Source organism: Rhinatrema bivittatum, chromosome 1 (assembly GCF_901001135.1).
Source record: "Rhinatrema bivittatum chromosome 1, aRhiBiv1.1, whole genome shotgun sequence".
NCBI classification, from domain to species: domain Eukaryota; kingdom Metazoa; phylum Chordata; class Amphibia; order Gymnophiona; family Rhinatrematidae; genus Rhinatrema; species Rhinatrema bivittatum.
This window is the reverse complement of record NC_042615.1, coordinates 239322006-239334508: the sequence shown is the minus strand read 5'-3', so window position 1 is coordinate 239334508 and position 12503 is coordinate 239322006. Positions and strand designations below refer to the sequence as shown.

Below are 12503 nucleotides of genomic sequence, written 5' to 3'. Positions count from 1 at the left end.
GTGCAGGGAAAAAAGAGGTGAGCATGAGAGATCGCAGCCGTCTGCGACCAGGCACAACACAAAGTATGTGTGTTAAAAGTGTTTGTGTACTCTGCACCTGCAATTTCTGCAAGGAGGGGGAGGCAAAATAGCATGCCTACTTTTGGAAATAGAAGATACACATGTTGTTTTGCTTCCCCAACCTAAACATGCTTATGGGAATACCTGTTTTTAATTGGGCTGAAAGTATGCGTGCTATGGAACCTGTGCATACTTTTAGCTGCTTTTGAGGAGGATAGTTCTGTCAGGCCATTTAACCTAGATAAATGCCTCTTGAAAATTGCTTTTCTGAAGAGTTTTGTCTGTCAGTGATTACTATAGAATTCTATTTTGATATTATTTTCCCATCTTTATCCGGCTAACTTTGGAAGGATAGCTGCACTATTGAATATTGTCAACTATCTTATGGGCTGATACAGTACAGTGCGCTCCGACGGAGCGCACTGTTAACTCGCCATTGGACGCACGTTTTCCCTTATCCGTTGTACAGTAAGGGGCCAAAAACGCGCGTCCAACCCGCCGAACCTAATAGCGCCCTCAACATGCAAATGCATGTTGATGGCCCTATTAGGTATTTCCATGCAATTCAGAAAACAAAATGTGCAGCCAAGCCGCACATTTTGCTTTCAGAAATTAGCGCCTACCCAAAGGTCGGCGTTAATTTCTACGGGCACTGGGAAAGTGCACAGAAAAGCAGTAAAAATTGCTTTTCTGTGCACCCTCCGACTTAATATCATGGCAATATTAAGTCAGAGACTCCGAAGGGTAAAAAAAAAAAAAATAAAATAAAAAATTTGAAGTCGGCCTGCGGCTGTCGGGCCGAAAACCTGATGCTCAATTTTGCCGGCGTCCGGATTCCAAACTCATGGCTGTCATCGGGCTCGAGAACAGACGCCGGCAAGATTGAGCGTCAGCTTTCAAACCCGCTGACAGCCGCCGCTCCGGTCCAAAAGGAGGCGCTAGGGACGCACTAGTGTCCCTAGCGCCTCCTTTTGCCCGTTTCTACCACCGGGCCTCATTTAAATACAAAATTGCGCGCACAGGAAAGTGGCCTGTGTGCGAGCCAGGAGAGCGGGCTTTGCCCGCTCTCTCGCGGACCTTACTGTATTGGCCCGTTAAAGTTAACCAGCATGGTTAGGAAAATTTTCCTGTTACCACATTGTACAACTGTTTTATCGCAATGTGAGTTAAATTTATCACATGCCGCATTATTTGCATGAAAAAGAAACTCAACATGGGTGAATGGGTCAGTCTATTATTTATATCAGTGCAACAGGGGGAATTTTAAACTCGGGATGAGGGGTTGGGGTGTTGAAGGCTTGGGGGGGCAGTTAAAGATATACACGGTTATAGGTACATATAGCACAGTATACACCTGCGATGTTCTAGTGACATTAGGAGTGCTGCAAGCCGAAAGAAAAGTAAATTAGTTGACTGTACTCTCTACCTACTTTTCTTTCAACTTTCAGCACTCCTAATGACACCAAATCATCACAGGTGTGTACTGTGCTGTACATACCTGTAACGGTGTAGTTATTTCCAGTGATAAAACACATTATCACATGCGTTATGCTACTGCATTTGTTGTTAACTGCCGAACATTACCATAAACTCTGCCCTGACTCCTCCCATATGAATAACTAATGCATACTTTGCATATTAATGCACATTGCGGTAATTAATGTGCATGTTAGGGCCCTAACACAGGTGTTAAGCCCTTATGGCAAAATGATGAATGACCCTGTAAGTTATCTGGCTAATTTAGCCAGCTAACATAACTCCTCCCAGTTATGCCCTCAGAATGCCCTATCTTATCCGGCTGAATTCTACATGGCTAATGCATTAGCTGGCTAGAATTTAGCCAGATAAGAGCCCAAACCTTTGTTTAGCTGGATAACTTCTGAATTATCCAGTAAATGCTTTTGAATATGGACGTCTGTTGCGACCGTCACTTCCCGACGGCTTCACTCCACCTACCTTTCCTTTTTTGTGGCTCCTCCTGCTCTTCACAGACGCCTGGCTGCCGCGGCGTCCACCTGCCATCCTCTCCGGCGTCCCTGGACCAGCTTGGGCGCTGCCTCCCGCCATGTTCTACAGGTACCTTAGGGCGCGTGCGCCGCGCGGCCCTCATTCTTATTTCCTCATTGGCGCGTTCCTCAGGGGCGTCCCCCTGTGGTGACGTCACGTTGCCCGGATATTTAAGCCTACAGTTTATTGCTAACCGTTGAGTTAGCAAGGGGAATCTTACGGATGGGATTCACTCTCCGTACCCAGCTACTCTGCCTCTCCAACATCCATTGGACTCTTTCTGCTAACGGGGTACCCGCTCCTTGGGGGCCTCTTTTCTTTCTTTCAGGTCGCTATCAGGTAACCGGTACTCGCTCCTCGAGGGCCCATGTTCCCTGACCCGCTGTCTGCATCTATCTCTTCTTCTACTTGGAAGAATTTGCTACAGTCACCATCAGTGAATACTACTATCATCTACTCCTCAGAGCTGTCTCCCTGGAACCAGGTACTCGCTCCTCGAGGGCCTGACCCCGTTCCAGCGCCAGTGCCATCTCCTACATGGAACCGCTGTGTGAGTACTTTGCCAACGAGTCTCTGCTCCCAGGGATCTGGTACTCGCTCCTCGAGGGCCAGCTCTCCCTATCACGGGGCTTCTCCATACTTGGGACTCTGTGAATGTTCTATTGTACTCATTCTCTCAGTTCTCTCCACTACAGCACTGCTACCGGAGGAGCTGCTGTTCCAGCACCCTGGGGAATACTAACCTAGCCTGACTACATCATCTACTCACTACTGCCACCTCTGGTGACTTCTCAAACTGTCTAAATAAAGAAATATCTGTGTTTGTGTGTCCAGAGCTGAGCCTGACCTGTGGCCCCTCACGGGACTTCCCCCCGTGGGCATGGTCAGCTGCCACAGTGTCCAAGGGTCCACCCAAACCTCACTAATTATAACAACCTCCTGATTTTTTTTTAATCTTTTTAAGCAGTAAGGGGCTACATTGTTTATCCAATTGTTGGTGTTATTCAAATTTTTGTTGGAAGAATTTTTTTCACTCCTCTACAATATTTTGTAATTTCTCAAGCCATTTCCTTATATTTAACTTTTTTCTCATTACCAGCCATTTAAGATTCTTCCTTATTGATATTCTATTCAATATTTTAGGATTATATATGCCTGTTTCTTTTCCTATCAACGTTTTCTACAAATTCGATAGAGTGATCTAAATAATAAAGGGGATGGAACAGCTCCCCTATGAAAAGGCTAAAGAGGGTTAGGGCTGTTCAGCATGGAGAAAGAGACAGCTGAGGGGGAATATGATGGACATCTAAAAAATCATGAGTGGTCTAGAACAGGTTAATGTAAATTGGTTGTTTCCTTTTTCAGATAATAGAAGGACTAGGGGGCACACCATGAAGTTAGCAAGTAGCACATTTAAAACAAATTGAAGTAAATTATTTTTCACTCAAAGCATAATTAAGCTCTATAATTTGTTGCCAAATGATATAGTTAAGACAGCTTATCTGGGTTTAAAAAAGGTTTGGACAAATTCCTGGAGGAGTGTAAGGAGGGCAGTCCCTGCTGGTGTCAAGGGGATAGCTCTCCAGTCACTCTGTAAGTCGTTTCAGAGTGACTGTAGGCAGTGTGAACCCCTGTGTGGTAAGGTAGCCAAAGGGCTTCATGGGAGGACCCGAGTGTCTATCTTGACCAGGGGCAGAGAGACTCAGGTCCATGCACTGAATGGAACAGGCAGCGAGGAGAAGAGTCCGACAGAAGATCCAGGGTCCAGATAGGTGGCAGGCAAGTGTATCCAACACAGTGCAGGGTCCAGGTGGGCAGCAAGCAGGTGGAATCCAGAATAGTCCAAGGTCAAGATGGGCAGCAAGCAAACAGTGTCCAGAACCAGGCACACAGCAAGCAAGTTAGGGGCCAGGAACAGGCCAAAGAATCTGTTGCCAAGGCAAGGAGCCCAGGTCCAGGCTGGCTAAGTAGCTTGAATGTGTGACATCATCGGGGTGACTACCTGACTCTCCCATCAGAGTGCACGAATTGTGCTCACAGATGCGCACACATGCCCTATGCATCCCTTCGCCGGTTCCTAGTAACACACACGTCAGAGCATGCAATGACGGCTCCCTGCCATGTTAGGTTGACTAAGGAAATAGCCACTACTTATTTCTGGCATTAGTAGCATGGGATCTATTTAATGTTAGGGAACTTGCCAGGTATTTGTATCCTGGATTGGCCACTGTTGGAAACAGGATGCTTGGCTTCATGGACTCTCAATCTGACCCAGTATGGCAACTTCTTATGGTCTTATGTTGATTCTGCTGCTTCCTCTCTGCAATTTTTTATCTGTAACTAAATTCTTTTGTTTTGTCTTCAAGATCATTTGGACTTTAACGTATCAATTTTCCAAATTTAAGCAGCCTTCTTATAATCTGATGGCTTGATTTTATATCTCTCCATACAGGTGAATTTTCAAAGGCGTTTTGCTGTAACGTACTATCAAGGCAATTTTTAAAAGCCATTTACGCATGTAAAGTGCACTTTCATGGGCAAATCCTATGGACAACTCAATGGCATATACTGTAGCAATTTTCAAAAACCCACTTACATGAGTAAAGTGAATTTACATGTGTAAACCCAGTTTTACGTGTGTAAATGCTTTTGAAAATCAGGCCCATCGTGTGAAGGGCTAAATAAACTGATGCTGATAAGATCATAAGAAATTGCCATACTGGGTCAGACCAAGGGTCCATCAAGCCCAGCATCCTGTTTCCAACAGTGGCCAATCCAGGCCATAAGAACCTGGCAAGAACCCAAAAACTAAGTAGATCCCATGCTACTGATGCCAGTAATAGTAGTGGCTATTCCCTAAGTCAACTTGGACTTCTCCAAGAACTTATCCAAACCTTTTTTAAACCCAGCTACACTAACTGCACTAACCACATCCTGTGGCAACAAATTCCAGAGCTTAATTGTGCATTGAGTGAAAAAGAACTTTCTCCGATTAGTTTTAAATGTGCTACTTGCTAACTTCATGGAGTGCCCCTAGTCTTTCTATTATCCAAAAGAGTAAATAACCGATTCACATCTACCTGTTCTAGACCTCTCATGATTTAAACACCTCTTATCATATCCCCCTCTCAGCCGTCTCTTCTCCAACTGAATAGCCCTATCCTCTTTAGCTTTCCTCATAGGGGAGCTGTTTCACTCCCTTTATCATTCTGGTTGCCCTTCTCCATCGCAACTATATCTTTTTTGAGATGCGGTGACCAGAATTGTACACAGTACTCAAGGTGCGGTCTCACTACAGAGTGATACAGATGTCGGGTCACACAAGCCAATTTGGTAAAGTAGACAAATGGTGCCACAGGGCAGTTCAGAAATGTAATTATAAGTAATCTTTACAGAAGACAGCAGCTAAATATTTTTATATCTAGATTAAGGTAATCTGAGATTTATGGGTAAAAAAAAATGATGGTGCCTTTCTTTTAATTACACTTTACCAGTGAAGATACATCCAGTATAGGCAATCTGCACAACCATCTTTTTTTCTTTCCTGTGAATCTTTTCAAACTATATATAAACTAATGACTAGAACTGGAAACAGGATGAATCTAGGATGAACCTGGAATGTCTAGTGCAAGGGTAGTATAATAATTCTTGATCAAATTGTGAAATTCTTTTTAAACTAATAAGCCAGTTGGCTCTCTAGCCTGGTTTTCTGCAAAGGCCAGCTGACTTGAGGTTACTACTCCAAGATTTCTTCCTAGTTCACAAACACTGACCTTCAGGTCTTAGCAAGCACAGATCATCTTCCTTCCATTTGAGTCCTCTAGGGCAGCGGTTCTCAACCAGTGTGTGGCGACACACCAATGTCGCCAAGCACACGCAGGTGTGTCGCCACACTTCCCAGTCCCCTGCTGGCCCAGCTGCTTCCCCTGCCCCAGCGAGATAGGAACTTATCTTCTGCCCAGGCTTAAAATGCTGACAGCCCAGGCAGAACGCGGCAGGAGAGCTGGAGTCAGCCGCACCTCATTGGTCTCTTCTTCCCACCTCCCCCGTGACCCGGAAGAGGAAGTGGAGTGCAGCAGCCGTGTGTGCGGGAAGAAGAGACCATGCTAGTGCGGGCAGCATCGGCCCAAAGAAGAGAGGCGCGGCACGGAGCACAAGAGGAGAGGGCTGGAAGTGGAGGAGGCTGCTGCTGCCGCCACTAAGGCAGGCAATGAAGAAGGCTGCTGCTGTCGCTAGTTCGGTGGGGGCAGGGAGAGAGAGAGAATGAGTGAATGAGCAAGCATATGTGTTTGAGATCCTGTGTGTGTGTGTGTGAGAGAGAGACAGCATGTATGTAAGTGAGTGATTGATTGAGAGCCTGTATGTGTAAATGTGTGATTGAAAACCTGTTTGTGTAAAAGAGAGTATGTGTGTGTGATTGAGAGCCTGTGTGTGATCGAGATCCTTTGTGTATGAAAGAGATAGCATGAATGTAAGTGTATGACTGAGAACCTGTATGTGTGAAAGAGATCATGTGTATGTATGATTAAGAGCCTGTGTGTATAAGTAAGAGAGAGAGCATGTGTGTCTGTGAGTGATTGAGAGCCGGTGTAGGTGAGAGTATGTAAGTATGTGATTGAGAGCCTGTGTGTAAGTGAGAGAAAGAGAGAGAGTATGTGTGTAAGTGTGTGAATGAGAATCTATGTGTGTGAGAGAAATTCAAAGCCTGTGTGTACATGTGTGAAAAGACAGATACCATGTGTGTAAATGTGTGATTAAAAGCATATATAAGTGAGAGAGAAGAAGCATGTGTAAATGTGAGTGATTGAGAGCCTATGTAAGTGAGAGAGAGAGAGCATGTGTATATGTGTGTGATTGAAAGCCAGTGTGAAAGAGAGCGTGTGTGTGACTGAGAGAGAGAGAGTGGAGAACTTTGGAAGCAAACCATCCCTCCTCCTGCTAATGCAAAACGATCTCAGGGCACCTGGATATCAAATGTTTCCAGGTATGCCGAGCAAGGCATTTTTTTTATCCTTAATATTTTTCATTATTGGGTCTTTGTGCCTGCTATTTTGAAATATTTTATTGGTCTCTAGAAATTTTTGATATGAGTTTTTAATTATTGGATATTCCATTCATCAGCTGTTTTGAAATAATCTGTTCTTTTTATTATTATGGTTTTATTGCTATTGATTTTATATTTCTTGATTTGTTTTATGAGGACTGGTGATGTTTCTCTTTTTCCTTTGTTACACTGCATACAGTCTCTCTGGCTTGTTGCGATTTCCAGTTTTTGTCTGCATATTTCTATTTATACTTTATGGTCTCTTTATTGTTTGTTAGGTGAGGATCTGTACATGTGATTGAAATGAAGTATTCTGCTGGTGTGTAGTTTCTGTGTAGGGCTCTATAGCAGCCTGGCTTGGTCTATTTTCCTAATAGAAGGAGTATTGGAGTTTTAAGGCCTGGTGTAATATTTTCAGTTTTGCTTTGTAAGGTGGTTTCTGTTTGAGTGCTGGAAATTGGTGTTGCTTTGGTATGGGATATTTACTATTTATGCAATTTCTGTTCAGAGTACTTATTTATTTTATTTATTTATTTATTTTTAATTTTTATATACCGGTGTTCTTGTATGACATACAAATCACATCGGTTTACATTGAAACAGAGAAAAAGAATTCGCCCGGAAGCGGTACAAGGAACAAGGGGTACATAAACTTGGATAGGGGAAACTATTCTAGCTAAGTTATGGATTGATCCATAAAAAACAAACAAACAGTTAACTGTATAAAGTTAACTGTTTGTTTGTTACTTATCTTTGCCTTGTGTCATTCTTAACAATAAAAATAAAGCTAGGCCTTTATTTTTTATTTCCGCCGTGAATTGTAATGAGCAGTGTGTCACAGATGTGAGCGTGGTCTGTCAGGTGTGTCACGATGGGAAAAAGGTTGAGAACCTCTGCTCTAGGGGGTCAGTTTTCAAAGTGTTTAGTCTTTGGGTTGAATTAGCTGTGTGTGTTTAAAGTTTGCAGTACATTGTTTTTCTGTGGGAAGATGCATGAGCTGTTTCCTGGAGAAGTTGATCAGTGGTGTTTGATTTGAAAAGGGGTTAACTGGAGGGTAGCAAATGTAATGCCAGTTTTAAAAAGATTTCTGGGGTGATCAAGGAAACTACAGACTGACGAACCTGACATTGATGTCAGGAAAATGATGGAAGCTATTAAGAACAAAGTCACTGAACATATGGGTAGACGTGCATTAATGGGGAAGAGCCAACATGGATTTAGCAAAGGGAAGTCATGCCTTCCTAATCAGTTAGAATTTTTTGAAGGTGCAAATAAACATCTGGATGGAGGAGAGCCAGTTGATATGGTATACATGGAGTTTCAGAAGGTATTTGACAAAGTCCTTCCCAAGAGACTCTTGTGGAAATTAAAAGGCCAAGGTCCTATTGTGGACTTAAAACTGGATAAAAGATGGAGCGAGGTAAACAGTTCAGTGCCCCAGTAATTTGTGCTGGGTCCAGAGTTTAACATATTTGTTAATGAACTGGAAAAGAGAGCAGAGAATGAGGTGGTCAGGTTTGCAGGTGACACAAAATTATTCAAAATGGTCAAACCATTACAGGAATTACAGGAGGACCTTGTGAGACTGGGGAATTGGGCAGATGATATTTAGTGTAGGCAAGTGTAAACTGATGCACATAGGAAGAACATATCCAAACTATAGATATACAATGCTGGGGACCATATTAAGGGTTACCACTCAGCAAACGGATCTTTCAGTCACTGTGGACAATACTTTGAAATCCTCAATGTGGTATGTGGCAGTAGCTTTAAAAGCAAATATAACAATGCTCCTTTGTTGATCCATGGTGTGACCACACTTTGAGGACTGTGTGCAGTTCTGGTAGTCACATCTCAAAAAATGATATAATCGAACTAGAAAAGGTGAAGAGAAAGATGACAAAAGTATTTAAGAGAATGGAATGGCTCCCTTTTGAAGAAAGGATTGACAGGATAGGTATGGCTCTTTAGCTTGGAGAAGAGATGACTGAGAAGAAACATGATAGAGGTTTATAAAATCATGAGTAGTGTTATTTACTCTTTCCAGTAATACTAGGTCTAAGATACTCCATGAAGTTAACTAGTAGCAAATTTAAACTTCTAGAAGGTATTTTTTCAGTCAGCGCATCTGCTGCCAGAGAATATGATCAAGGCTAGTAATTTAACTGAGTTTTAAAAAATTTGGATAGGTTTCTATAGGACAGGTCCATTAACCATTATTTAGCCAGAGAGCCTTAGGTGACTCCACCTCCCACTCTTGTGAGAAAGCAATATGGAGAGGGCTTTTCTATTTGGGATCTGACAGGTACTTCTAAGTGGCCTGGAATTGCCATCATTGGAGACAGGATAATGGGCTTGATGGATAATTGGTCTGACCCAGCTTGGCATTTCTTATGTTATGTTCCTAAGTTTGGAGGTTAGAGAGCTAAATTGGTGTATTTCAAAATTGAACCGAGCTGAGCCCACAAACTTAGGTACTTAGTGTCAGAAGGCACCCAAGTGCAGGTATCCAAAAACTGGATGAGGTCAGGGGTGCCGTTAGATCAGAGGTAGCAAGTTACTGTAGATGCTTTGTGCTGATTTTCAGTGCCAGGTGCCCAAAATTTAGGAAAATGAATAGCAGGCTTAAATCTAGGCTACCAAATTTTGGCTGTCTAGATTTAGGTGAAGTTTCAGCCAAGAACTTAGGCATCTGAGTTTGCTTGAAAAATGTCCTAAATTAAAGTGGCCAAAATTTGGCCGAGTGAAGCACTGAGCATTTTCTGCAGATTGACTCCCAAGAGTCTAGCGTGTAGCTTGACATTTTCTGCATAAAACCTGTTCTGCCCAGACACTTGAGTTTCTCCATATCTTGTTCCTCCTTAATACTGACTAACCTGGCTGACATCTCAATTGTATCTGCTGCTGATATTGCCCTGTTAATGTGGATTTCTTTTCTCAGGTAAAATGGATGATGTATTGGATCATATTTGCACTCTTCACTACAGTAGAAACATTCACAGATATTTTTCTTTCCTGGTGAGTATGAGATTAGTATCTTCTCCTCTTCCTCCTTGTGTCCTTGTCACAAACTTAGGTTTGTAGAACTGTGCACAAGCAATGGCTCCTTCTATGTCCGCAGCAAGGCCCCTTGTGTGTCCAAGGCTCCCCAGGGATTTGGCAAACTTGCAGGTGCTCGATGGGCTTCACTTCACCGCAGTCACATGTGTTTGTGTCATTAGAGTTAGCCCCATTGGATCATGATGTATTCTAATGTTCCTATCAGATCGCCAGTCTCCTCTCCTCTCTACGGTGCCCCCCAGGCCATCTAGTTTTCAGGATTTCCATAGTGTGCATGAGACAGATCTCCATGCACTGCCTCCAAATTGACCGGGTTTATGATGCAGGCTCTACACCATTTTGCTGGGTTTTTTTTACTCTATATCCTGGGGCTGCGGCCTGCAGAACTGGACCCAGCACTCCAGGTGAGGTTTCACCAGTCACCTGCACAGAGGCTTCGTTACCTCCTTTTTGCTTCTGGTTTTACCTTTCCCTGCATATTCTAGCATTCTTCTGGCTTTTTTTTTTCCCCCACCACCTTGTTACACTTTTTGGCAGTCTTCAGCTCTTCCGCGTATGATCACTTCTAGATCCGTCTCCTGTTTGGTGCACAACAATAACTCATGTCTCATTATATACTAGTTCCTTGGGTTTCTGTACCCCAAGTGCATTCTAGAGGCTGCTGACACTTCTGTCAGTCACAAGGAGAGCCCTTTATACCACTTAACTGTTCTATGGAGAGCCTAACTCCTAGGCCTGCTGTTGACTCAGATTACTTCAAATGGTTTAAGCCAGTGCAAAGAAACTGACAGAGGTTAGGACAGAACCTCATTAATGCTCTTTTGTTCAGGCAGAAACCCACAGAGTGAGAACAGCTGAGAAATTATTTTAAACAAATAAATAAACTCAAGCTGATCACAAAGGAGCAGAAAACGTATGTACAACAGATGCATGTAACAAATTACACAAACACCCGCTCCCACCCCACAGGAAATTCATTTATTTCAGACATAGCAGCTGACAGCACAGCCCGCTCTAGATCTGTGTGTGTGCGTCCCATGTTTACAAATTCCCATGATGTTATACAAAGTTAGCTATCTGAGGTACGTTCCAGAATATGGGGACCAACGGATTCAGAATCTGTCGTCATCCAGAAAAGTGCTGCACTCTCCAAAAAAAAGAACAAGTGCATATAAAATGAGGTATATATATATGTACGTATGTAGGTGTAGCGAGTGAGAGCACTTTGTACATGCTAAAGCCCGCATGTACAAAGTGCACACTGACTGCGTGCACGTATTTACGCCTGCCCGTTAGCAGGTGTAAATGTATACGTGTAGGTTAACGTGCATACTTTTGTTAAACTGAAAGGGGTGGATTTTTAAAAGTTGCACGAGGGCATACATGTGCGCGCGCTACCCAGGCACACCCACATGTAGCTCGATTTTATAACATGCACGCACTTGTTATAAAATCCGGGGTCGGCGCACGCAAGGGGGTACACAATTGTGCACCTTGCACGCGCCGAGGCCGCTCCGAGCCGCGCTGCCTTCCCCCGTTCCCTAACCCCCCACCCCACCTTCCCCCCCCCTACCTTTTCTTTTTCCTTAGTTTTGTTCCAAAACTTACTTCAGCCCTGGGGCTGAAGTAAGTTGTGCGCGCTGGCCGAATGCCGGTGCGCAATCCCAGGCACGACGGCAAATATGGCTGCTGTGCCGGGAGCCTGACCCCGCCTCAGGACCGCCTCGCCCCCGCCCCACCCCTTTTTGCAAGCCCTGGGACTTACATGCATCCCGGGGCTTTACTTGCGTCCCCGGGCCTTTTTAAAATAGGCTCATAAACCCTCTGGATTTACGCGCGTAACCTTTTTAAAATCCGGTCCAAATGTGCTCACTAAGGGGTAGGTTTTAAAAGGAGCACGCGCACACACATGTACGCCCAATTTTATAACTTGCGTGCGCAGGCACGCGCAAGTTATAAAATCGGGGATTGGCGCATGCAATGGGATGCACAATTGTGCACCTTGCGCGTGCCGAGCCACGCTGCCTTCCTCTAAAATCAGAGCATCCTGGAAGGGTACTTCTCTACCCCTAACCTAATCTTCCCACCCCTTCCCCTAACCTCCCCCCCCACAGCCCTACTCTAACTTCCCCCCCCCCAAAATGTTTATCTTACCTATTACACCTGCCGGCACACAATCCTCCAGCACAGCAGCAATGGTCGCTCTGTTGGAGGCCTCTGGCCCCGCCTCCCGGACCGCCCCTTTAGTAAAACCCTGGGACTTATATGCTTCCCGGGGCTTTACGCGCGTCGCCGAGCCTTTTTAAAATAGGCCCAGTGTGCGTAACCTTTT

At 44.2% G+C, this 12503-nt stretch overlaps 1 protein-coding gene across 6 annotated transcripts in view; it reads left to right on the top strand.

Annotated features, from left to right (window-relative positions):
- Nucleotides 1-12503, top strand: part of REEP1 (receptor accessory protein 1) — a 229360-nt gene that overhangs the window by 95986 nt on the left and 120871 nt on the right. For all 6 annotated transcript variants that reach the window (XM_029592819.1, XM_029592799.1, XM_029592790.1 and 3 more), the window contains exon 3: nt 10053-10129. In XM_029592819.1, coding sequence (XP_029448679.1) covers nt 10053-10129 — 77 coding nt within the window. The remainder of the gene's footprint in view (nt 1-10052; nt 10130-12503) is intronic.